Source organism: Candoia aspera, chromosome 5 (genome assembly GCF_035149785.1).
Source record: "Candoia aspera isolate rCanAsp1 chromosome 5, rCanAsp1.hap2, whole genome shotgun sequence".
Lineage (NCBI taxonomy): Eukaryota > Metazoa > Chordata > Lepidosauria > Squamata > Boidae > Candoia > Candoia aspera.
The window spans coordinates 113999500-114026989 of record NC_086157.1 but is presented as its reverse complement, the minus strand read 5'-3'; the positions used below and the strand labels follow the sequence as shown (position 1 = coordinate 114026989).

The 27490-nt window shown below is 48.0% G+C and overlaps 1 protein-coding gene across 1 annotated transcript in view; it reads right to left on the bottom strand.

Moving 5' to 3' along the window:
- The window catches only part of ARHGEF17 (Rho guanine nucleotide exchange factor 17), a 147844-nt gene that overhangs the window by 44826 nt on the left and 75528 nt on the right, over positions 1–27490 (bottom strand). Inside the window, exons 4-6 of the mRNA XM_063304753.1 lie at positions 8005–8082; positions 5599–5781; positions 11–127 (exon numbers count right to left, since the gene is read on the bottom strand). Of these exons, the coding sequence (XP_063160823.1) occupies positions 11–127; positions 5599–5781; positions 8005–8082 (378 nt within the window). The remainder of the gene's footprint in view (positions 1–10; positions 128–5598; positions 5782–8004; positions 8083–27490) is intronic.

Below are 27490 nucleotides of genomic sequence, written 5' to 3'. Positions count from 1 at the left end.
GCTGTCTTACCGCCAGAAACTTCATGAACGCTGGCCGGGCTTCCTTGGCGATCCTTACAGCATCTTTGGCGTTGAGAAAGTTATCGATGTAGGCAGAGTAAATATTCACCAAGATGTCTTTGGAGAACTGAAGGAAAGAACAAGAGAATTAGCAAATGTGCGGCATTTCCCACTCGCTGTGGAGGTTGACATCATTTTCAGCCTGGACACCCGAGGAATTGGCCGCTCAGAATTAAACAGCAGGGCTTTGGCTCATTCACGGGTACTTATCCAGGCTGCCTTTCTTCCTCAGGACTGCAACTGTTTATTTTGTTCAAATAAACTTAGAAACCGTTAAGACCCATCTTTCCTTAAACGCCCACAGCGTGGCCTATTAAGACAAAAATCCAACGTGTCAAAAGAGAATAAACTCTGCACTGTGTGAGCATCTGCATTCTTTGGAGGTCCCACATAAACAATGACTTGAGATACGTAAGAAAACTTCACTCCTTGGGCTGGCACGTGATGAGTTTAACATTTCTTTTAATCAGGGCCGCTCTGCAGAACCTGGGCATAAGGCCAGGGATACACAAGCTTTGTGCACATGCAACTGATGCTCACCCTTAAACAAGGTGCTGAGCAGGGGTGCCCACAGGGTTTGGATGAAACGGGGTCAATATGGTGGCTACGATGGTGTGAACAAAACTCTGTCTAGTTTTTGTGTGCAAGGCCAAAAAAAAAATCCTAGCCAGAGCTTCAATTACATCATCATAACCTCCAACTTGACTTTTTTGACCATATCCAGCAGACACCCCTGGTGCTGAGAAGGGGAAATTCTTGCTGCTTGACCATCAGCACCAAAAACTGGGCTCAAGTGATCTGCCTTTTGAACATGCAGGTAGCCCTCAACAGGGACCAGAAAACTGGTTGTTAAGCAGTGCAGTCGTTAAGTGAGTCACATGTGACCAGACCTGATTTTACAACCATTTTTACAACGGTCGTTAAATGATTTGGCTTCCCCAATGGATGTTTTTGGCCAGAAACCGGCAAAACAGGTTGCAAATCACAGTCACGTGACCAAATGCAAGCTGGCTGCCAAGCGCCCGAATTGCAATCACGTGACTAAGCCATACAGCACTTTTCCCAAGGCCGTTGTAGCTTCAGACCACCATTAAAGTCATTAAATGAGGACTACCTGTAGTCTGGTTACTCTCATCGCATGGTGCAAGATTGTGGGGTCCAGCTGATCAAGAATGAATGCTTGATTAACTCTACAATCCTACCTATGTCTCCTCAGAAGAAAGACCCGTTAGAATCATGAGGAGTCATTCCAAGCTGCACAAGAAAGACTATTTTGCCAACTTACAAGAAACCTCCCGTGCGAACGACCAGCCGGCACAAATGATACATCAGGTGGACCTATAACTTTGAGGACGTTTTCCCAATAGACTGCTAGAATCAGATTTTGAGTTAACCAATGATGTGATGCCTCTGAGTCATCTTCTGTTGCCTTCACAACACATCCTTAACCTTATTACTGATCAGACCTAATTTCTGGGTTCAAATGCAAAGCTAGAAGGCTGCCCTTAGCCAACCTTGGCTAACCGCCCAAAGTGAAGCAGAGTTAGGCCCAGTTAATAATGGAGAGGAAACCCCAGAGCTGCAGACTAGAATGGGACATTGAAAAACTTCTCCCCAAAAGCAGTGGTAAACTGTATCTGTACATCAGCCAAGAGAACTGCTTGGATGCGTCCACAAAGTCACCAGGAGTGGACTCAATGGACTCCTTTATCTTAAAAAAAAATTAAAAATATAAGCCACTCCTAGAACGGGGTAGCCACAGTGATCTCACCCACTAGCGATCTGAACATTGCTGCACCCAAGTTATGGCTAACTCCGAGTTTGGGCTGGGAACTAAAGGATTAGTCCTGGAGAAAGATGACCACGCTTCACTTGTTTACTAAATGAAGCCATTTCCTGAGTCTGCACCAGCCACCCAACCGTAAACCAAGCGGCTGGGCTCTGCACAACCGGCTGAGCCGCAAAACGAATCGATCAATCCAATCAAACCCAGCGTAGAGGTAACCGGGTTTTGCATGTGGCACAAAGGCCACAGCTGGGCTTCCAATGCTGGGTTTTGCAAGCAGCCGAGTAGTTTGGGAGAAACTACGCTAGCAGGAGAGTGTGCCAGCAATCCAAGGTCCAGATTCTTGCAGTGAGATAAAACACACCCTATAGCTTAGAAGCATGGTTTGAGGGGGAGTCTAATCTTTTGTGTGCCTGAAACCAAGATCAAGCAGAGATGTCCTTCTGAAAGCCACCTGGCCTGATCTTCACTATGGGGCATCCAGGGCGGCAGCCAATGTGCTCCAGATGCCCCCATCATTTGATCCTCTCTCTTTCCAGCATCTGCGTAGCTTCTGGCATCAGCTAAAGCCCACCTGTTTCCCAAATGTTTTGGGTCAATAGGTTGTCATGTTCTTCAGTTTGAGACTGCCACTACTGTAACGTGCCTGGTTGTAACTTTTACCTGGTTTCATGGATTCATTTAATCTTCCTTTGGATGGCTTTCAACGAAAAGTAGGCTATGCTTTTTCCTTCTACTACATTAAAAGCCCGTTGCTTAATTCATCCATCTAATCAATCGTTGCTGATTATATCATCTTGGGACTACCCATAACGGCATGAAAATTCAAAGGAACCTCTGCTGGGGGGGTGGAAGTAGGTCAAAAAAGTCAAGATGGTAGCCGCCACATGTTCAAATCTTGCCCCTTTTTTATATGGGTTGTAATTAGTTGTGCACGCCATTCTGTCTCCCATTTTTGCCTCTCTATGGGCACCCTTGGAAATCCACATCTCCAGAGTCTTTTGCATTAAGATGGACATCTCTGGGGAATGTTACTCAATTTGGTGCCTTTTTAGGATATCTGCCCTGCAAAATTCAACCTGAGCTGCATTTTGGCATCAGAGCTAGCTTTCAGCAACAACTCTGGAGACACGTGCAACCTTCTTTTCCCGCATCCTGGAGTTTCTCCTGTGCAAATATGGAATTAAAGGCCCAAATGGTCAATGGGGAAAAATCGGGATCCCAGCAATAGTTAAGACCGAGACTCATCTTTCTGGGCACAAGGAAATCTATTTGCAACTTCACCCAGGGGTGAAATCCTTTAAGAAAGAGGAGAAACAAACAAAGGATTTTTAGCAGGAACCCCAAAACAGAGCTTACTTCTGGGTCATGATGTTTGGGTTAGAAAAACGCAGCTCACTGTCATCTGTGAAAACAGCCTGGAGAATACCTGGAAAGCTTCCACAGGCTTGGTGGAATTGCTTGAAAAATTCTCAGGAATGAGGGAGGCATCATGTGGCGGTGGACGCTTCCAAAGGCGGACTGTTTATCACAGAAGCTGATTGCCCATGGCTGAATCACGGAGTCATCTATCTGGCAGCACCACCCCAGGTCACCCCACACAATACAGAGCACCAGAACTGAACTCAGAGAGCCTAAAATCCTAACGGTAGCCCTGTTCACCCAGGCCACGGCCCACCTTAGTCCAGTAAGTTGTTTCTTGCCATGGCCAACCAGATGCCTCCGGAGTGCTCACACGCAGGAGATGGGGACATGTTCCTTCTCCACCCTTGTTCCCCTGCAGATGGGATCTGGAGTCCTCCTGCCCCCAACTCAGAGATCACATGGAGTTTTCCAGAGTAATAGCCCTCGTCAGACCTGTCCTCCATGGATTTCTCCAACCTCCCTTTGAAAGCCATCTGAGGTAATGGACATCACCACGTTTAAGGCCAGAAGAACAGGCCTGCTGGATCAGGCCAAGGCCCGTCATTTGTTTCTCGCCATGGCCAACCAGATGCCTCTGGAGCGCTCATAATCAGGAAATGGACACATGTGCCTCTCCACTCTGCAGATGGGATTTGGAGTCCCGCTGCCCCCAACCTGGAGATAAGATTCAGTCTTCAAGATCTAGAGCCTTCGTAGGCCTGTTTTTCACAGATGTACCCAGTCCTCTTTTGAAGCCACCTGAGTGAGTGGGCATCACTGACCCCTGAATGGCAGATACGCAGCACTTCAGATATAAACCAGGAAAGACAGTTTAACTCCAACGTGGATGCATTTGCTCTACCTCAGCAGCTCCTTGAAGGAGCCACACTTTTTCCTGGGTTTGCACAGCAGCTGCACATTCCCAGGAACATGTAGGAGGCATGAATGCCACAGACAGGTGCAACAACTATGCTCATGCTGGATCCAGAGCACTTTCCCATTTCCGATCTGAAGAGCTGCTTATCTCGTGGTCATGAGTTCCACTGGCACGTTCTCTACCCTCAAGTAGCAGGCACTGGTGGACTTCAGCAGCCCATCCTTGCTCTTTACCCAAGATCTCTGCAATTTGCCCCTCTAAGTGAGTGCGAGTCTTTCTCCAGGAACAAGGCAGGGAGAGTAGGCATCGAAAGAAGAAGATGGATGGAGCAGGTCAGGCAGAACCGGACAACAAGTGCCTGGCGGGTCCATCCGAGAAGCCTTCTGTTGCCTCCAACTCTCCACCTACCACCACAACTCGGCTTGCAGTTTACTGATCTTGTTTGATGGCCTCTTTTTTCAAGCAGCATCTGTTCTGTGCATTTCCAACCCCCGCCCTACTTTCAAGAGGAAAAGTGGAGGCTGGTGGATCGATGGGGGGTGGGCTGCCTTCACTCCTAGCCCCAAGCCCTTGGAATGAAACCCAAACTATCCTCTCAGCTTCAGAAGCCTGCTTAGATCTACCTGGCGTGTCCTCTAGGCCCAGTGGCCCCCTAGTTCCCAAACACCCCCTGGAGGTACGATCTACACCCTTCTGTAACTGGCCCATGGATTGCAGAATTCAGCACCTTGAGAATCTCAGGGCTTGCTTGCAAGTTGCTAGTCCAGGATGTCAAAGCAAAGACAGCAAGCCTTTGGGTGAGACCCACTCATTCTCCCCAGGAGGACCCCTTCCACTGCTGAAAGAGCTAAGAGGAGATATCTACATTTTCAGCAAAAAGATTGGGCAGAAAAGTGAAGGGAACTGCCATCAAACCTCAGAAAGAGTATGAAGATTGGGACACAGGTAGTCCTTGCTTAATGTCCACAATTGAGACCGGAATTTCAGTTGCTAAACAAAGTGCTCATTAAGTGAATCCGACCCAGTTTTATGACCTTTCTTGTGGCGGTCATTAAATGAATCACTATGGTTGTTAAGTGAACCACATGGTTGTTAAACGAATCACGCAGTTCCCCATTGATTTTGCTTGCTAGAAGCTGGCCGGGAAGGTTGAAAATAATGATACGTGACCACAGGATGCTGCGACTGTCATAAACGTGAACCAGTTGCCAAGTGCCCAAATTATGATCACGTGACTGCAGGGATGCTGCGACGGTCGTAAGTGTGAGCACCGGTCATAAGTCAGTTTTTTCAGCACCGTCTTAAGTCTGAACCATCACTAAACGAATGGTCATTAAGTGAGGACTACCTGTATGGCTGTTTGGTACATGTCCAGAGCAAGCCAATATTTATAAAGAAGCCGCGTTCCCCCACCACGCTCCCCTCCCCTCCCCTCTGGAGGTCAGAGGCAGCACTAGGGAGCTGTACTTACGGACTGTACTAAGATATCGCCCACTTTCTGTTTCTCATGCCAGTTCTGCACACATTCGGAGATTTGCTCCAGGAACTCCTCGTGATGTTCCAGCAACTCGGGAATCTGATCAAAGATCTCATCCACCAGCGAGGGGTCACAGAGGGTGGAGTTTTCCGGCTGCTTCAGGGGTTTCATGTAACCCTGCAAGAAAGAGGAGCAGAAGGAAACCAAAATAAATGGCGTTAGAAACACAGGAAGTTGGTCTGACTCCATGGAGCCCTGATGGAGGGCAGATTTCCCAAGCGAGGGACGGAAGAACCTTTTCCATAACCTGCTAAATCCGAGGAGGTTAACTAAAAATGCCCAGAACTGGGTCTGGGAACGCAACAAAACTACTTGCCAAATCAAAAAGAAATGAAGGTGGTTTTTATCCCTGTCACTGAGAGAGTTGAAGGGAAAAAGCAAAAAAGCCCAATGAGTGTTATGTGCCCACTGGACTCACTCATTGGGGTAACCATGGTTGGCTTGACACAGTTTCCAGAATAAACCACAATGGGCTGGGTTTCACAATGTGCCATGCCCAAAACCAGTTTTCAAACCACAGTCTGGCTCTCCTCATTCTCCCAACCAACATTAAACAAACCACATTATCAAAAAAAAAAGTTATCAAGCTCAAGAGTAATCGTCGTCCCTGGGGACAAAAGAGAACCACTGCATTAATTGCATTAATAAAGGATATAATTACTTACAGAATCTGAACGCACTATTCTCTTATACCCGTTAAACATGATTTAAGAAAACAGGTAATGGATAATCTCATAATTAGAGGGACATTTTCAAAACAGAAGAGAGACGCTATGTCTAAAAACAGACTGTTATATGTATGTTATATAATTGTGATTATGATGTGATATACCCAATCAATAAAGGAGAGAGAGAGAGTGTAAAAATTAATTTAAAGGAAGAGGTTTAGATTTGTACATTCATGCAATGTGAGATGTCGAAAAAACATCTTATTACTAAAACTAAGATGTGTCTATATTTTTGAGCTGTGTAATTTGATAATGTTATTGTGCACATACATTTGGGCAATGTTTCATAAATAAAAATGTGGGGGAATAAATACAGTAAACGCTCAGTTTAATGGCCCTTGGTTTAGTGGTCTTAAAATGAAATAGACAAGATCTCTTTGTATGCTGTATGTTTCTGCGCATATGTAAAATTCCATTTGCCATTTTATGTGTGTGTAAAATGCACAAAATACACATGCAAAATCCCATTCTGATTTAACAGATATTCTGATTTGACAGTCACCTTTTCCTAAATTAGTCGTTTAAATGAAAATTTTACTGTGTGCAAATCAGAAAACACATGGGGATTCAGAGCAGTAGGTTATACACTGAACCAGTCATACAAGTTTAATTTGTTGTTGTTGTTGTTGATGTTGTTGTTGTTTCCAGGTGCACGTATGCAAAGCCAGGTCATAACCTCTAAAGACTTTCAAAATTGCCTTTAGTTCAAAGAGGATCATGGTGATAACATTTCAGAATTTTGGGTGGTTCTGTAAAAGCAGCTGTCAAATGCCTAAACGGCCAGTCCTCAAGTCCCAAATGCACAGGAGATGAATCATGCAACAGCTGTTCAGCTTTAGCCTAAATGCCTGGTACGGTGATGACAGCTTATCAGTCATATTAATTTGTGTTTAATCCCCAAACAGCAAGGAAAATATGCAGATATATCTCTAATGGTTTGGACTACAGGTAGTCCTCACTTGACAGAACTAATTGGGACTGCAAAGCCGTTGTTAAGTGAAACATCATGTGATTGCCCCACTTAGTAACAGCAGTTCTGGCATGCTCCAGCTGTCATAAATGTGCAACAGTTGCCAAATGCCCGAATTGCAATCACGTGACCGCGGAGACACTTCAACTATTGTGAGAGGACCAGTTGCAAGTCACTTTTTTCAGCGCCACCGTAACTTCAAACAGTCGTTAAATGAATAGTTGTTAAGCGAGGACTACGTATAGGCATTCTAACTGTGTAGAAATGGTCAGGAAAATTGCATGGGCACCCACTCTGCATGCGTATGACGCTCCATGCATGTGTGCGATGCCATGTATGTCACAATGTCTTTGTGCAAATAACACCATGTTTGTCAGGATATCTTTGTGCAAGTGATGCAAATGGTCAGGGCTGCAACTGGGGCGGGGGAGTGGGGCATGTGCCCCGGGCACCGCACTGGGGGGGGGGGCGCCAACATGGGCTTGGAATCCATGTTTGCCCCAGGTGACAGAGACCCTAGTTGCGGCCCTGCAGATGGTGGCATTTGCACTGGGATGCCCTGACCTGCACGATGCCAACATGGCTTGTACCCTGATGGCAGGGGAGTACCCATTTCCACTCCTTCCAAGGAGAAGTATTTACCTGCATCAGGGTCCGGAGAGACTCCACGTAAGACTGCTCCGTGTCCAGGAGTGTCATGGTGACATGTTTCCGCATATCCTGCAACGAACAAGAGAGGGACGTTGGGAACATGACCTTTCTCGCCGTGGGCCGCGTCACTCCCTGGCTGCAAAGAAGCCCAGCAGCTGATGCTGGAAGAGAGCCTGCACAGGTAGCCAGATGAGCATCCCACCTCTTTGTCCAGCTCTAAACCGCTTCTCTGCCCGATCTGTTGCCCAAAACGCTTGATCCGGAAGACTGGAATGGTGATGTTTGGCAAGTGGTTGGACCAGCGTTTCTCAACCGTGGCAACTTTAAGAGGGGTGGACTTCAACTCCAGCGATGCTGGCTGGGGAATTCTGGGAGTTGAAGTCCATCCCTCTTAAAGTTGCCACGGTTGAGAAACGCTGGGTTGGACCCTTCCATGAAACAGGTTCTGTGCTTCGCTCAGGACCAGGCTAGGATCAGGACTGTGGTCGAACACCGAGTTGTAGAGCTACATGCGATGCGCATGATAAAAGAAGACTTCCAACATTCCTTTTGCTCACAACTTTTCCCTTTCAACCTCAAGATCACAACAATTATCCCAGCAACTTCCTGATTCTTCTCCCATATTTTCCACTAGGTACCACAAAGACCAGGGGTGGGCACACTGTGGTCTCCAACCACCTGTTCTGGTGGCTCACCAGGATCCTTGGTCCCTCCTGACTTTTAAAAGAGACCCTTTTAAATAACAATAAAAGCACTTAAATTGGAATCTGGGCTGCTGCAAAGCAGAGCACACACCCCAGTGGTGTATTTATTTGCTGCGATATTTACATTCCGTAAAGGTCCCCCAGCAAGGGAGAGCGCAGTTGCTGATTTATTTATTAAACGTATTTCTATACCACCACAATCAAGTGAATCTCGGCGGCTTGCGTAGAAAAGATGCAGTTTAAAATGTCCACGGTACAAAAGAGAAAACACACTAATACAACAGCAGAGCAGTAAAAGCATGAAAAAATAAAAATAAAGATGGCAACATCAAATTGGGGGAGGCTCTTTAAAATACCCATTGTTTCCTTCTAAATCAGTGCCCCGAGGTGGCAAGGCCCACCATGGCATCTATAATAGGCAAGTCTCCCACAACAATCGTTTTGTGAGGGCGCCCATCACATCCTTGCAATGTCCCCCAACCCAGAAAGGTCGCCCACCCTAACTTAGAGCGCTTCCACATGGTCATTTGGGAACCGCTTGACAAGTCTGCAAATCTCAGCATTCCCATGAAGTTGCTGCTTGAGAGCTGAGTCCTCTTTGTTCTGGTTTCACCCCGCTTTATCCGAAACTTGAGCCAAGCTGATCTTTTCTTCTACAACGATGCAGCTCTTCAGAGCTTGTGTGCAGTTGTTTTTCTCTGGATGGGAACTTATGCCTCACCTGACCTCCTGGCTTTGAGCTTCAACATCCTATTCCCGCTGCCTGTGCACAGGCATTGTCTCAAGTGCAACCCTGGCTCTAGATATTGCAATGAGGCAGAAGACTAGCAGAGCACCGCCCCCTAGAATCGGACACGACTGGACTTAATGTCAAGGGAAACCTTTATCTTTAGGGTGTCCTCTGACTGCCAGTTGGTGTTCGTGGATGCGCTCTGCTAGTCTTCTGCCTGCCTGTCCTACATAGTGGCTGTTACAGTCCTTACCCTGTATGTTGTAGACGATTCCTGTTTTTTCTTCTTGGGCTCCTGGGTCTTTTGGGTTACCTAGGATGCTTTGAAGAGTTTTAGTTGGTTTATGTGCTACGGCGATGCCGTGCGGTTGTGACAGTCTGTTGGTGGTTTCTGAGATGTTTCTGGTGGATGGCGGTGCTATCCTTCTCGTGGCTGGTGCTTGTTGTGCTGTGGTGGGTTGAGTGGTCAGGCGCTTCTCCATTTCAAAGCCGAAGAGCCGGCATTTGTCCGAAGACACTTCCTCTGTGGTCGTGTGGCCGGCATGACTACACGGAACGCCGTTACCTGCCCGCCGAAGCGGTACCTACTGATCTACTCACATTTGCATGTTTTCGAACTGCTAGGTTGGCAGGAGCTGGGACTAGCAGCGGGAGCTCACCCTGTCACGCGGATTCGAACCGCCGACCTTCTGATCGGCAAGCTCAGCAGCTCAGCGGTTTAACCCGCAGCGTCACTATGGAAACTCCCTAATCTGACAACACATGGACAGACTCGACCACACTTTCAACGGGGGAACGGTGAGCAGCCTGGACCAAGCCAAATCCAAAGAACGCCAGAGAATTCCTGGAAGCCTGGCACTCAGACAGAGTAGCCATCAACAGACACATAGAGATAAACAACATTTACATCCCATTCAAAAGAGACAATACGAAAGCCAAGAAGGAAACAAAAAGGCCGGAACACCTCTCCTCCATCAGCCAACACTCAGAGAAGCAGGGATTAGCACCAGACAAGCAATCAAGCAAACAAACGAATACCCCAATCGAGGAACCACCAAGGAGACAATCAAGCAGACAAACCATCAAGCGGAAAACGGCACCCTGAGCAAGAAACTACTAAGGAGAAGACCCCACCCCACCAGCACTGGCAGGGCAAGCTGCTGTATATAAGCAGGGAGCAAAGCCCACCCTCCCTCACAGGGATGAAGTTCCCTGGTCGGGTCATGAAACATCTGCAAGCCAACAGCCAAGCTCGGAGAGCACCGAGGACTCCCCAGCTCAACCCTGAGCTCCAGAGCTTCTCTCCTACTGGAAGACACAATAAAGTCACATTACTGGCACCAAGGATCAGGATAGCTTTCCCCTCTCCTTACTCTGGACAACCTCAAGGGATGGAAAACCTGTTAGGCTGGTCACCAGCTGAACTGTGGTGCTGGAGAAAACCACTGAGAACACCTTGCATGGCAAGGGAAAGAAATAATTTGGTATTACAGGAAGGAAAGCCAAATTGCCGCCTGGAAATGCTAATAATGCAGCTAAAGCTTAATTACTTTGGACGCATGGGAAAGCAAGAGTTATTGGAGCTGACTGCGAAGCCTGGAAAAAACAAAGGAACACAAGACAAGGTATCTGAGGGGTTCATTGGCAAAGCCAGCCCTGCCCTGTTGTCACGGAAGCTCAGCCCCTTTGGTACATGCAAAAACATGTTGCGTGCGCATTCAAAAGGGGTAGAGCTTCAGCTGCACCAGTGCAAGGTGCTGTCATCATTTGGGTGAAAACACTGGATCGTGCAGATGTTTCTGAAAGAAGGGGAGATCCTGGATTTTTAAAACAGCAGCCACAGACTGAGCATCCTGCCAAAATTATATCCATCAGCTGATAAAGAGTTGGAGACAACTGAAGAACAAGCTGTACCTGGGTTAGAGTCATCTTCCCCCTTCTTCTGACCCCCTCCAAGGGCAGTTTCACAAAGTATAAGCAATGGGGGCAGCCATATCATGCCAGTGGAGCTTTTGGGCACCTCCAGAATGGGTTGAGAGCCCTTCTATCTGTAGAGCAGGGTTTCTCAACCTTGGCAGCTTTCAGATGGGTGGACTTCAACTCCCAGAATTCCCCAGCCAGCATACCCTGGCTGGCCAAAGGAAGACTGGTTTTTTTGGGGGAAAAGACTGGATTTTGAACTCCTATTTGGTTTGGGAACTTTTTAAAGACCCAAGTTGTATGCTCCGCTGTTGACACGCTTAGTTGAAGAACGCTGTAAAAATCACATGCACTTTTATTCGATTCTGGCCAATAGGGAACCCCTTTTCTCGCAGCACTTAGAAAAAGATCAGGATTGGGAAAAGTCACAACCCCAAAACCAGACTGTACCCCCCCGCATCAGTTTCAGGGTTTTCCCCAAATAGGCTAAAGGTACATGTGATTTTTACCTATTTGTTTCTTGAAAGTACTCCTGAGTTTTATTCAAGAAATCGTTTTATTCATTGTACTCTGTTTGTTCACCTGGGTTTAGCCTCTTGTGGGAACACAGCCATTTCATGCAGGAAGCAGAGGCACTGCATGGACACAGAGTCTGAATGGCCCCCTGCGTGATAATAGCCATGGGGGCCTGGCTGACCTTGACAAAAGTGAGTAAGGTCAGCCTTGTTAGTCCATGGAAGAAAGACCACACAGAAATCCCAGGACTGTGGGCTAGACAGGGAAGCTGAGAAAACATCCTCAAAGGTGGTGTGGCAAAGCACTTCCAGATTGCTGGTAAGGATACACTAAGGATGTGTCCACAAAACCTCCAGTATCTGAGCTTCAGTCTTTGCAACATGATGGATTAATTATGTCCTATCAAGTTGTAAATGCAATTTCCATTCCCTGAATTCTCGTCTTCTATACAGGTAGTCCTCGCTTAATGACCATTCATTTAGTGACTGTTCGAAGTTATGACGGGCTGAAAAAAGTTACTAACAACCATTCCTTGCACTTACAACCCAACCATTGCAGCATTCCTGCAGTCACGTGATTGCGATTTGGGCGCTTGGCAACCAGCGTGCGTTTACAACGGTCACAGTATCCTGTGGTCACGTGATCGCCATTTGGGACCTTCCCAGCCAGCTTCCGACAAGCAAAGTCAACGGGGAAGCTGGCAGGAGGTTGCAAGTGGAGATCACGTGATGTCTCACTTAACAACCACAATTGGAACTGCCGGGACTGCTGTCGTAAGTCGGCACAGTCACATGATGTTTCTCTTAACAACTGCTTTGCTTAATGATGGAGTTGCCAGTCCCAGTTAGGGTTGTTAAGTGAGGCGTATCGGCACCTCCTTCGTATTTGCCTGTGGCTCCAGTCCTACTGGCATTTCCCTCCCCCATTCAGCAGACACTAAACAGGAGGCGGGATCCACCGACTGAGAAAGCATTTGGCCCGGGCTCGCCATACCCAACAGCTCCCGGTTTGGGTGCCTGCTCACCTGCAGCTGAAACCCTCTCTCAGAGCAGGGGCAACATTCCTCTGCCTAGGATCTGGGGCAGCCGCCATCCAAAGAAGATCGGGCAAGGCGACGTGGCACCGTCGCTTCACAGGCTTCGGTGCACAATTCGGCAAGGAGTGGGGCATCTTCTCCCCTTTTCCCAGCCCTCTGCGTGGCTCGGAACGAGCGCCTCCGCTGTTTATCCCAGCCGTTAAGTCAGGAACAGGCAGCCCAGCCGAGCTGGTGAGCAATACGGAATCAATTTGTTCTAAGAGCGGGGTGGTGGCGGTGGTGATGATGGAGGGATTCCAGTCCCTTGTTGACTGTTAGGAAAGAGGTCATCGTTAAACCCGGCTAAAGCCAGGAGGTTTTGGGATGCTAAATGTTTTTGGAAGGGGCTTCTCTGCTCCCGGAGCACGCCAGGGAAGTCACAACCCAGAACCGCCCCCCCAACTCCAGTGTTTTGTCTCTCAATGTAAGAAGACAAGGGTCACTGGAAGAGACTGGCCGGCGTGTGGAATTCAGTCCAGATTGCCACCTGTCCTCCTGGCCCTGCTCCTCTGCCCCTTGGGAGAAGTAGAGCATTAAGTGGATCAAGCTTTTCCTAAAATGGAAAGGGACTCGCTTTTCCCAGGATCCTCAGACTTGCAAACGTTAACGCTTTAATCTTCGGGCTGCAAACCGACCTCTGGAGTTCAAATGCCTTTCTGCTCTGAGCCGGGGTGATGGTGGTGGTGGGGTTAAGGTGCTGGAGTAGAAGTGGGGAGACCCATCCCGCTCAGCCATGGAGGCTCACGGGGCGACTTGCAGCAGTCACAATCTCTGAGCCCGCCTACCTCACACGGTTGTTGTGGTGGGGAAAAATAGGAAGAGGGGAGAAAGTGCTATTTATGCTACCTTGAGGTCCTGAAGGAGAGGTGGGATATATATATGTATAAACCTAAAAATTAAGAGGGTGTGGCAGTCTAGATATTACAGCAGGAATGGGCAGACCCAGGTTCCCTCTCTGTCCAGCCCACCCCGCAGGACTGTTGTTGGATATGGACTGAGAAGCTGGTTACAGTTCCTCTTCAGTCATAGGGGGATTCCTCTTTCTGCCTGATCTACCTCACAGGGTTGTTGTTGTGGGGAAAAAGGGAGGGCTATGCATGAGTCATTGAGCTTGTGATGGAAAGGGGGGATGTAAACCTAATACAGGGAGGGAGGAGAGAAAAGGAAGGGAGGGAGGAAGGAAAGAAGAAGGAAAGGAAAGGAAAGGAAAGGAAAGGAAAGGAGGGGGAGGGGAGAGAAGGGGAGGGGAGTAGGGAGGGGGGGAGGGAAGGGGGGAAGGAAACTTATTGGCAGGATTTGCACAACATCTTTAATAGGGTCAGTTAATCAAGACCAAATGGCTTCATCCACAGCCTGTGAAACTTCGTTCAGTTTTTATCAGCTTCAGGTATTGTGTGGATCCAGGGAACTGCACCTGGGCATGCTCAACCTGCTAAGCTCTAAACTCAGCTTTGCAAACAGCAACAACTTCTTTCACCGAACGTGTTTTCCCAAACAGGAAGTGCCTTCATGCGATGACTTATCATCATCATCCATTTATATTGTACAACTCGAAGCAGCATTCGTACCTAATGTTCCTGTCTCCTTATTTTCTCCCTAGCAACAACCCTGTGAGGTGGGCTGGGCTGAGAGAGGGAGAGACCAGCCCAAAGTCTCCCAGCCAGCCTCCGTGTCTAAGGGAGGACTAAAACTCACAGTCTCCCAGTTTCTGGCTCAGCAGTTTAGCGACCACACCAAACTGGGCCAGCACATAGGGGAAGCTAGTTCATGTGAAGGCTGGGTTCCCACAACAAGCTGGGCCAGAAAGCCCCTGCCCCATTTGTTGTAATAACCCTGCCTTAGCGTTCACGAAGCATCAGGGTTTATCAAGTCAGAGCTCACTGTGTTGTGTGAAACTAGCAAATGGGTTGATTCCCATGAACAAGTTAAATGTGTGGTGCAAACCCAGCTATTCTGTGAGAGCTAAGAAGCAGTGGAACAGCCTTCCTCCTGGAGTCACAGCGGCTCCACCACTAAAGGTTTTCAAGGAAGGACTGGACAGACCCTTGTCCAAGATGGCATGAGGATTCCTGCTCTGGGGAGGGGGTTGGACTAGAGGACCACCATGATCCCTTCCAACCCTAGGAGTCCATGATTCTATGACCTCCAAGGTCCCTTCCAGCCCAAGGAATCTATGATTCTATGACCGCCAAGGTTCTATGATTCTATGACCTCCAAATTCCCTTCCTACCCTAGGAGTCTATGTTTTTTTATCTCTAGGCTAGCAAGTGCTTCCCAACCGCAGCTGTGATAGATCCGGGGTGGTAAGCAGCCTTTTCCAACATGGAGATATCTGCCAGGGTGACAGCACCGGCTTCCGCAAGAGAACACGGCATTCTAGTTGCACAAAGGCAAATCTTGCACATTTGGCCACAGAAGCACATAAGGGGGACTTGGAACACGAGGCGCGCACCCTCTCACGCGCAGCTTTAGGCGCAGGCCAAATGTCGTTGCTAGGGACACAAAAAGGAGCCAGACAACCTGCCAGTTTTGGGCCGGTGGGTTAAAACTTAAGCAGCCCAGGCTCTGAATGGGAGTCCGGAGCTCTGGGTCAGGAAGATGCCTCGGGGGTTGGACGTGGTTCCAAGCAGGCGGCGTTGAAAGCATCGCTGATGAGCCAAACGAGGGGATTGTGTTTCTTCGGCACAGAAAGCTGCCCTCTACCAAGTCAGCCCATTAGCTGTCTGGCCCTTGGGGGTCTTAGGCAAAGAGAGGGGGCTTCCCCTAGGCCTGCTTCCCACCTTTTAACTGGAGGCTGCAGCTAAAGCCATTCCCATGGTAAACCGATGCTCTGGTTGCCTCAAAGGCTGCTAATCAAGCTGGAAGGCCCGTCCCATGGAACTTCCCAGGCCTCCCTTCTAGAGCTTGGCCTGCTTAACCAGTTTATAGATTCCTTGCATGAGGTTTAGAGAACTTCTTAACTTACAGGTGGCACAAAGATGGGAGGACCCCAGGGTCACCCGCTGAAATGCAATGTGGGGAGATGCAGGGCCAATAAAAGGAAGACTTTCTTTGCATCAAGCAGAGAGTTGGACTAGAGCGGTGTTTCTCAAACTTGGCCACTTTAAGATGGGTGGACTTCAGCTCCCAGAATTCCCCAGCCAGCCCATGCTGGCTGGGGAATTCTGGGAGTTGAAGTCCACCCATCTTAAAGTGGCCAAGTTTGAGAAACACTGGACTAGAAATATTCCCAAATCCCATCCAATGCTATGATTCTATGATCTGTTGCCCATTGCTTTAATTTATACGAATAATTCACTGCTGCAGCCCCCTTTTTTCGGAGCAGACCCGCCTCTTCTTGTGCACGGTGAGGCTGTAAAAAAGACTCTGAAACTCTCAGCCCTAATGTATGCTCAAATATATTGGTTCTGAACTGGAAAGAGTTAACTTGCTGCAATTCTTATACTGCTAACTTTTACAGATTAATTGAGCCAGCTGAACAGAAACTTGGGACATCCAGGCTGGCCCAAGGTTCAGGTCTGACACTCACCCTTCTATGCAATGTGGTGACGGCCACTGATTTGTTTAAAACCAAATGGACAAAGTTCATGGAGGAGAATCGGACTGTCACAGGCTGCTTGTCTTGGTACGATGCAGAACGCGAGAATAGGTGAGTTCTTGGGACTCTCTTAAGTTTTTATCTGAAGGACACCAGATGGGGAAGATGGCAATTCACTTTTGCCTCAGCCCTGTGGATTTCAACAATAATTATATTTGTGGAAGAGAGTTATTGATCAACCGTGGAAAATCCAGGCCGTCCTCGTTTAGTGACTGCCTTGTTTAGCGACCACTCAAGTTATGACGGTGATTGAAAAGTAACTCTGGGACCAGTCCTTGCATTTGCGACCTTCACAGGTCTGCAAAGCAAGGAAAGCTGAAGTGAGATGATAAGCACAGTTGCGGTTCCACTTAGTGACCACTTTGCTGAACGACCAAGTTGCCGGTCCCAATTGTGGTTGCTAAACAAGGACTACCTGTAAACACTTTCCTTGGAAACCTATGATCCCTTAATGAAATGCCAACCTTAATTAATGACTGTCTTTTTCCTACAGCAGAATATTGCAATGTTTTGTTCCACACTAGCAAAATGCATCATTTGATATAAAATATTTTCAGATTCCCCTTAAATGTATGGCAATCTTTCTTAAAGAGACTTGCGGATAACAGAGGACCGAAGTCCAAACAACTAAGGGTTTTCTTCTTGTTTTCCAGTAGGTCGCTCTCCCACATCGCCATGAGCATCCACAAACAGGGGGGCAGAGTTGCACCACAGGTATTACGATGTCGTTATGGGAATGACCTGAATCGTGTGACTTGCAGGACTGCACGTTTCCCTCATTTGCATAATGATGCTATGATGCAAGGGACCCCATTGTGACTCCCCCAGATGCTATGCACCCCCTCCTTTTCCAGAATTCTAACCACACAGCCGTGGTCCCCGTTCCCTTGTCCTCATCCTAAGCCGTCCCTTGTCTGAACGGCAATGGACATATATATTGCTTTACATATTCACATCCTGCTTTTTGGAAGCAAAAGCTGAACAAGTCCTGAAAATTACAGTTCAGCGCACGCATGCCTTGTTCTTACAATGATGAAGGTTCATGTATTTGGGGAGCATCAGTAAGGGAATCAATTCAACGAGTCAACGAACCCTAACCAACTCTGTGGTACTGCAACTGCCTACTGGGACTTGTGCAGGAGAGGTAGAGAGCAAACTCTGGAACGAATTTTGACTCGCTGCCATCTGCGTGTGCAAGGCTAATTGCATGCCTGCGTGCGTCTGTGTAGCTTCTCCATTTCTAAGTCTACTGCACCTGCCCTGCAATATTCTGACAGCCACTAGGTGGCAGCAAAGAGATTGCAGGAGATTCCTGGGGAATTCTGGGCGTTGAAGTCCACTCATCTTAAAAGTTGCCAAGTTTGAGAAACACCAGGCTACAGGGTTAGTTGATATTCATGCCTTATCTTCACACCCCCTTACCTGGGCCAGCTAAAGTTCTCCCTGCTGCGTCCGACCAGCAAGTTACGGCTGGTTAACATCGACCCTGGCTAGTCTTTTTTTGGGTGGGCGCACCTGTTGTGCAAACCCAGCCTGTTCGGTACATTTATGATGCAACACTTGTGCACAGCTGGAAATGGTTAATTCAGGAACCAGGTTCTAGAGTCCTCTGAAAATGCAGCCAGTGGATCTGGAAGCAAATGTAGGGAACGGCTCGATCTTTTTCCAAACAAAGTCCTTCCCCTTCACGTTCAACATCAGTGTTTTTACGACCACAGCCAAGGTTGGCTGCAAAGCAAAACAGAAATGCGGATATGGATGCAGCCCACAAGAGATACTGCTCCGCTCTGGTCTAGTGGGGAGGGTGCTGGACTAGGAGGGGAGGGACCCAGGTTCTCATCCCCCCTCAGCCTTGGAAGCTGCTTGGGGGACTTTTGAGCCAGTCCCTCCTTCTCAGCCCAGCCGACCTCACAGGATTGTTGTAGGGCAGAACGAGTGGTGTACTCCTTAAGCTTCTAAAGAGAAGACAGAATATGAAATGAATAAATGAATGAATGAATGAGAAATAAATGTAGCATGTACAGTAACACTTCAGGAAGTATCAACTGTAGGGAAACTACCAATAATGTCAGCGAATGCAAAAACATTGCAATCTGTAAATATTTCCCACGATACATGTTTCATTAATCAAGCAATTTTCATCTCATATGCGGTACCAATCGAAGCAAATTATCTGTAGCTCAGGGTTGAACCGGGGAGTCCTTGGTGCTCTCTGAGCCTGGTTGTTTGCTTGCAGACATCTCATGACCCAACTAGGGAACATCATCAGTGCAAGGGAGGGTGGGCTTTGCTCCCTGTTTATATACAGCAGCTTGCCCTGCCAGTGCTGGTGGGGCATGGTCTTCTCCTTAATAGTTTCTTGCTTAGGATACTTAAGGATTTCTTAGTGGTCTCCCATCCAGTTTGCCCTGCCAGTGCTGCTGGGGGTGTGGCTTTCTCCTGGGTGGTTCCTCCATTAGGGTACTGTTTCCTGCTTGCTTGTTTGTCTGGCGTTACTCCCTGCTTATCTGGGTGTTAGATGCTGGGGAGGACGTGTTCTGGCCTTTTTGTTTCCTTCTTAGCTTTTTCATTGTCTCTTTTGAACAGGGTGTCAATCTGGTTTACCTCTACGTGCCTACTGATGGCTGATCTGTCTGAGTGCCAGGCTTCCAGGAATTCTCTGGCGTAAAAAAAGAGCTAAGGAGGAAAGAAAAAGGCCAGAACATGTCCTCCCCAGCATCAAACCCCCAGATAAGCAGGGATTAGCACCAAACAAACCATCAAGCGGCTGTATATAATCAGGGAGGAAACCCCACCCTCCTCCGCACTGATGACGTTACTTAGTCAGGTAATGAAACGTCTGCAAGCCAGCAGCCGAGTTCAGAGGGCACAAAGGGCTCCGCAGTTCCCATCTCATTTTCTTAAGATTTATACTTAACCATGTGTTTCAGTAAGTGGCGCAACCTGGCTGACCTTATCCAGGCTCAGAATCTAACCAGGACTGGGCCTGGTTAATACTTGGATGGGAGACCACTAAGAAATCCCCAGGGCCATAGGCTAGATTAGGAACTTGGAAAAAAGAAATCCTGAGAAAAGGCCAACCACCTTCATCTTGCTGTCAAGAAAAGTTACATGGGCACAACCCCAGTCAAGTTCAACTTGAAGCTTTTTTTTTAATGTTTATGCCTCATCTTCCTCCTGCGACTGGAGTCCCTTCTCCAGGATGGTGGCTGCATCATCCTCTCCACCTTTCCCGGCAAGAGCCAGAAGGCCAGTCAAAACCTCCCCCACGTGAAAGCAAGAAACAGAAAGCCCGGCGATATTTCGTTTCCACTGCCCTTCCGTCTGAAAAATACGGTCTTTCCCTCCGTTTGCTCTTTCCGTGCCTCCTCGTTGACGCCGCCTTTGAATTTTTAAAAAAGTCCTAAAATGTATTATTGCCTCGCTATGCTGCTTAATTGCTTTGGCCGTTTTATTTTTAAGTGGAAAAGCAGGCTGTATTGATGCAGAAGAGTATCGTATTCTCTTGATGGGGGAAAAAACCCTGAAAGGGTCTGGCAGGCCCTTCCCAAGCTAAAAAAATGCATTAAAGGCAGAAGCTTTTGTGTAACGCATGCCTCTGATGAGCTTTCCTCCTGCAATGCCGAAAGGGGATGAAGTCCCAGCGTCTATGCTGAGAAATCCCCTTTTGTTTCCGCCGTTGGCTGAGTTGCAACGACCCAGCTCTTGATTCCTAGAAATGTTTATTAATCTTTCTTTTGCAAAAACATTACTGTTTGCTTCAGTCAAAGCTACTGGCAGCCAGAGCGACTGGCTCATTAGATGCTCTGAGAAAGACCAGATCCTGTTCTGTGGTGCCCTGGTGTGATAAATCACAAGCTCATGTGTACAGTCCTTGCACGCACACCAACGGGGGTGGCTTCAGAAGCCCCACCTGCAGCAATGAGGGGTGGCAAAACCATTATTTCTACAGAAGGCATCCATATGCTTAGACTAGCATTTCTCAACCGTGGCAACTTTAAGACGTGTGGACTTCAACTCCCAGAATTCCCCAGCCAGCATTAGTCCACACGTCTTAAAAGTTGCCACGGTTGAGAAACACTGGCTTAGACTGATGAGTAACTACTGATAAAAATTTGGGGGAGTCTGCCTGCACCCCTTTGTGTTTTCCATCAGGTAATAACTGTTATCTATCTGACATAAAAAAAGATGATTTCCCTGCCACAGCACTTATCCTTTGACCAAATCTACTCATAAATTATTCTAAACTCCTGCTGACTGGGCAATGGGAAAGACAGGGCTTAAATTTAAACTGGAAATGTAGCAATTTAATTTGACAGTAAATTTCCAGAGCCTCTTGACAACATTGTGCTTACAGTTCTTGGCCAGCCGCTCTGTCTTCGACAATTTTAGGAAATGGGAAAAGATAACGGTGGGTGTGTTTTTCAAAGATCTTGGAAACATGCTGGTGCGTGTGCAATCGCATCCATCATCCTGATGCCTTGCCCCAGCCTTGGCACATTGAAAACGAACTCCAGAAACCTGGGAATTCATGGATACAACCAGGCTGTGTGTGTGTGTGTGTGTGTGTGTGTGTGTGCACTTCCCAGGTTGAGAAAGATTGTCTCTGAGTCTACAATCAGCAAAGAACGAAGGAGGTTGGAGAAACCTGGATGAAGGTACCTGTCTCTGGGTAATGTCAGTCCAGTGGGAAAGTCACCTCCATTTTTAAAAACATCTCTTTGATTTCATCCTGCAGTGTGAAGACTGCATCCCAGGAGACCAATTATTAAGGGAAAGCACAGAAAAGAAGGGGGATGTTCTCCTCTTAAAATCTGGAGGAAGTGCTCTACAAAATAAAGATGAACAAATGGGGCTATTTTATTCTGTTACGCTTTTTGCATGTTTTGCCTGCTGCATCTGATTGATGCAATAGTCTACAGGCATATTCCTGAAGTTACAGGTAGTCCTTGTTTAGCAACCACAATTGGGATTGGCCACTCAGTCGTTAATCAAAGCAGTTGCTAAGTGAAACCACGACTGTGCTTACGCTTGCACTTCAGTTTTCCCTTGCTTTACAGACCTGCGAAGGTCGTAAATGCGAGGATTGGCTGCAAAGTTACTTTTTCATCACTGTTGTAACTGCGAAGTCGCTAAACAAGGCAGTCGCTAAACAAGGCTGACCTGTAATCTCAAAGGTACAAATTTAAATAAGTCACAAGGAACTTCTTCTGTAACTATACGGCAACATTCAGGTAAGCGCCCGATCAGTGCCTAAATTCTATGGTGCCTTTTAATCCAAGATGTGAGTTGGGTTATTTCATAGCACAAAGAGCCATTTCAACCCCTGAAACCTCATAGCCACATGAACAGATAATAGCTCCTCCTACTGATGCAGGCTCCCAAGGAAATCCAACTGATTTTGATTATTTTAACAAGCCTTTACTTTACTGCCATCTAATATAAATATTTAAGGCTGAATTATTTTCTGTAATAAATGACCAAGCACCAAGTTCAAGTGTGTGATTTCATATCAAAATGCACGTTTTTCAGTTCAAGATTGCACAGGGAATGAGCAGCTGTGACAGATGGAAACACCCACATATCCTGTGTGGATCTCTTCCTGTGACCACGCAGAATCCATAAAAGCCAACCAAAAGCAGTTGTCAGGAGCAACCTCAAATCAACTTGTTATATAGATTGCAAGCTGTGAGGTTTACATTTCAACACACCTGGAGGATACCAGGATGGGGGAAAATGCTCTAAGCAAAATCTTAACAATTGTATTAAATACAGCACATCAGAAAGATGTTACAAAGGTGTTCACTCAACATCCAAATACATGTCCTTAAAAATGGGCAGGTATTTCTTTCATCCAGACCTTACTCGTACAGAGTGGATTCTGCAAATAGCTGCAGTAGCAATACATCTATAAACTGGGCCAGAAACGTCAATTTAGCTGGAGAAAAACCCAGTTTAAGCCTTCAGAAAAACAACACACACAAAAAACAGGCAGTGCAAGAAACCTTTCAAAGGGGATAATGAAAGCAGGGATGAAGGAAATGCATTTGGTTCACATTTGAATGCAAATAGCTCCTTTTGCAATTCCCAATTCTATAAAAGGAGTTAGTCAAAACCAGCATCTTCCCCAAACTTTGCAAGGCAGTTCACAGCTGGAAAAATATGTTCAAAAATTACAGGAGCAGGAAATGCACGCGAAAACCTCCCAATCAATAGAAATGTATATTCCCCCCAGACGTACATTTTTTTAAAGAGAAGCGATAAGATACAGAGCAGAAGAAATTGAACAAAATAGACAGATCCTAGCTGCAATCCGTTTTATGACTGAAGTCAGTGGTTGGTAAGGATTAGAGTTCTCCGACAGGCCAGCACATACTTTACGTTACATATTGTATGTTATTAAGGCGAGATTGCCCTGGTAAAGCCACAAATAACAGCACAGCCACTACTCCAGAATCTTATTTAATGACAAGATATCCACAGGAAGCAGATCAACAGGATGTCTTACCCATTCCTTCTCTTTGTCTTTCTGCAACTGGCACCCAGGGCCACAACTAGAGGGGGGCAAGTGGGGCGTGTGCCCCGGGCGCCGCGCTGGGGGGGGGCAAAATGAGTGCTGGGAGGGAGCCAAAATGGGCGCGGAATCCATGTTTGCCCCGGGTGACGCAGACCCTAGTTGCGGGCCTGCTGGCACCAGAAGTGAAGGAACAAAACCACTGTTTAACTCACCTAACCTGCCAAATTAAGGCCCAGTTCAGGTTGGACAAAGAGGAGGAAATGTCCTAATTCAACTCCAAAATGCTCACCACAACAAGTCAAACATGCGGAGCCATGTGGCTCTGGTGAAGCCTTCCCATTGCATGCTAAAATTAATCCATTCCTTGTCTGTCCTTTCTGGCATCTCTGGCAAAAGGCCAGGGGCTGAATCCGCCCTGGAAATGATGCCATTAAAAGAAACCCCTCTCGGTGTGTTATCCCAAATCAGCCCCGATTCTCGAATTCCTAAGAAAATGTTTAGAGGCCCAGCTAAGTGAAATGTGCTCACTTTGCATCGTTCCTTTAGAAAGAACTCTGGACATCTTGAAACTGTCCCAAGTATTCTGCCAAGGTTTTCTTATTCCAATGCCTAATTTCGGTTTTCAATGAAAGAAAAATGTCGGTTTTGAGATGGTGAAACCATGGAGGAACCAGGAAGGGGTGGCTTTCTACAGCCTAGCATGTTAAAAAAAAAAAAGATCTCAGCCGGGCAAGATGAATTAGGATCCCTTATAAATGGTGTTGCAAAAGACAGCAAGTTATCCTAGATAGTGCGCTTTCATCGGACTGGAACAAAAGATGTTTGGGGTGATGCTAAGACTCTTTGACTGACAAAACATTAATCTGGAATCACTGACCTGGGAAGGCTTCATCACCAGGGAGAAATGGGGTAAGCACGGAGGCATCTCGGCCACCTGTAGCTTTGAGCCTCAGGGGGTGCCTCCTCCTGATTGAGCCCAAAGCCACCTCCTCCCGGGATGGCATGGCATGGCACAGCAGGACCACCACAGGCCACCAACCACCCATGGCTTCCTGCCACCTCTTCCTTGCCGCTGCTGCCCCGATCCACCCCTTCCTGGTCCCCCCCAGGACGATCCAACACTCCTGCTGCATTTCAGAGGGTGGAGGGGGACCAACTGCACTGGCACATCCCTGATATGGCAACAGTGCCCCCAGCCCAGGAGATTCTGCACGTCCCCCCCTTGGAGCTGCACCGACTCCACGTCGGACACCCCGCCGTGCAGGTGGGACACTTTCAAGGGCCCCCTGCGCAAAGACCACCCACCCCTCCTCTCCGGGCTGGGAGACCCGCTCAGCATCCCCACGGTTCTCCAAGAACACAATGCGCGGAAGCCCTTCTCCTGCCATTCCCACCCCCACCCCCCCACCCCGCAAGGCTGCCGTCACCTCGGCCGTGCCATTCCTGACGGGGCTGCTCCTGTTGCTGCAGCTGGCGCTGGGGGTCTTCTCGGGGCCCTCCTCGGCGTTACCCCCGACCACCGAGGCAGGGGCGTTCAACCCAGTGGCGGGGTCAGCCGCCTCCCCGAGTTCTCGCATGTCTTCCAATGCGATGGTGAACTGGGCAAGCGTCCTGACCATCTGCAGCATGCGGTCCCCGGGGTGGGCTTGTCTGTCGAAGAACAGCGCCGGTTCGCCTCCTGGGTGGAGAGGGATGCTCCCCGATGTATTGCAATCCCTCTATCGCAAGGAGGGGAGGGTGGCTGACTTTTCAGAGGGGGAGGGACGGGCCAGGCCTCTCCTGCGGGCTGCTCTCTTGCTATTCTCCTTGGCGGACGCCTCCTGTCCTCCCCGCGCATCGAAATACATAAATAGTTGTTCAATTACTCCCTAGCAGGTGCACTGCCTCTTTTTGCCAGCTTAGCTGATGCTCCGGCAATTGCGAGCGTCATCCGGAGCAGGAGAAAACGGATTGGTTGGGAGAGAAGCAGAGAGAGAGAAAGGGGGTGGGGGTGGCTGGGGGGAACCCAGGCTCTGCTTTGCCATGGGAACCAACTTAAGGCACCCAAGGAGAGTGCGGCCCACTCGGTTCTCCGCCGATCAAATGGGCGCAGGATTAAATTGGGGGAGGGCCACGCCTCCCAGGCATTTATTGCAAGGAGAAAAGCTTAAGGCGGCTTTGCAGCTGGAGAGGCTGGCCCGGATCTGGTTTTATTCAATACCTGGGTTTCATCTTTGGGTTGATCCCTATAGCTCAGTGTTTCTCAACCTCAGCCACTTCGAGATGCGTGGACTTCAACTCCCAGAAGTCCCCAGCCAGCCATGCTGGGAGAAACATGCTATAGTTATTGAGAGCTGCTGAAGACCATTCTCTTCATCGGCTGGCCAGCCAGGAGGTGGATGATGGGGGCTGTAGTTCTCCAAGGGGCCAGGTTGTGGAAGGGCAGCCGACAATTTCAACCCCTGTCCTCCAGGTTGGAAGCAGCGCTGAGGAATGCAACTGAACTTGGCCCTTCGATGGGAAAAGGGCGGGGTTTGCACTACTTGCTCCACCAGCAGCTGGAACAAGTGGGGTGGGTGGGAGCCAGGAACGTCCAAGCAAATGTGAAGGGCATCACAGCTTTAAAAAAATAATAATAATAATACAACCCTTCTTCTATTCTTCTATGTTTTTTAGATCCCGCCTTTATTATTTTTATAAATAATTCAAGGTGGTGAATATACCTCATTCTCCTTCCTCCTCCTGTTTTCCCCACAACAACCCTGCGAGGTAGGACTGGCCCAAAGTCACCCAGCCGGCTTTCATGCCTCAGGCGGGACTAGAACTCACCGCCTCCTGGTTTCTAGCCTGCTGCCTTCACCACTAGACCAAACCTGATCAGGCTTCTGCAGAGAAAGCAGGAATCTTGTTAAAACTTATTCAGGGCCTTGGCCCTTCTTTTGCTTGCACAAGCATGCAGTGGGCCGGGGTGGTACGGCAATTTTGAGAACCTCTGTGATGGGCTAATGAAAATTATTAAAATAGAGAGAGAGATTTCTTTCTTGCCCAACCTTAACCCCGGTGACGTCTTGAGCTTCATTAAGAGGGAGAGAGGTATCCCACCAGCTCATTTATCTTTTTAAGGTGTGAGGACCCCGCTCTTTGGAGAAGGCTAGAGGCTGGGAAAGGTGGAAGGAAAGGATAGAGAATGACCAGCAGCAAGGGGGAGGGACTCAGTCACAGTGGCGACGGGGGCACCCTTGGGAGACCTGAAGGACCAGGCTGGGGACAGATCCTCCTGGGGAAAATCTGTCTACGTGATCGCTAATAGTTGAGACAGACTTGATAGCACATAATCAATCAATCGATTGCTCAATTAAGGTTGGGGCTGGGGTGCTGGTGGGAGGGGTCAAGACATCATTTGCAACCGTGCAATCAAAGGCTCACCCCTTTTCACATGCACTGCACATCAAGAGGAGCAGGCCTTTGATCACATGGTCCTGGACGCCACCTTGACTTTTCTGAAGCCTCCCCATGGCTGCTCCTGCATTTAGAAGGGAAGTCTCTGCTTCAGTCTTAGTTTGCCAATGGAGATGACTTGACTGCCGATGTTGAAGGGATGGCAGATGGTTTTGAACCAGTCCATAATTACCTCCAGAAGGACTTGAAATGGAGAACGTGACCGATATAAATATTAATGCAGTGCCATGTGTTTGTAAGATATTATAAATCTTCTACAGGGCTTGGAAAAAAGTTGGTAGTTGTATTATAGGTAGTCCTTGACTTAAAATCATTCATTTAGAAACCGTTTGAAGTTATGAAGGCACTGAAAAAAGTGACTTACGACCAGTCCTCACACTTATGACCATCGCAGCGTCTCTGCGGTCACGTGATCAAAATTCAGGCACTTGGCAACCAGCAGGTACTTATGATGGTTGCAGTGTCCGAGGGTCACATCTACCCAGCCGGCTTCCGGCAAGCACAGTCAATGGGGGCAGCCAGATTCACTTAACGACCATGTGATTCACTTAACAACCATGGCGACTTGCTTAATGACAGCAGCAAAAAAGGTCATAAAGTCGGGCACAGCTCACTTAATGATCACCTCGCTTAGCAATGGAAGTTCCGGTCCCCACTGGGGTTATAAGTTGAGGACTACCTGTAATAGGTACCTGCTGAACAAGTTGACTTCCTCCTGTGTGAAGCTCTGTTGGGGTTGGCTGGAAGAGAAGATCTTGGCTGTTGGACTCATTCATACATCTTCAAGTGGCCAAGGTTGAGAAACACTGTGCTAGACCATTCAAAGGTTTTCCCATACAAGAACTTGCATGAATTACATCCACCCTGCGAGGGAAGTCTCCTTCATGGCAATGCAAGATTGAGTCAAAGGGGTTTAATGGATAGCTCTCAAGTGGGAGAGACTGTGGAGGCAAATCTGGGTTGGCAAACCATGCTAAAC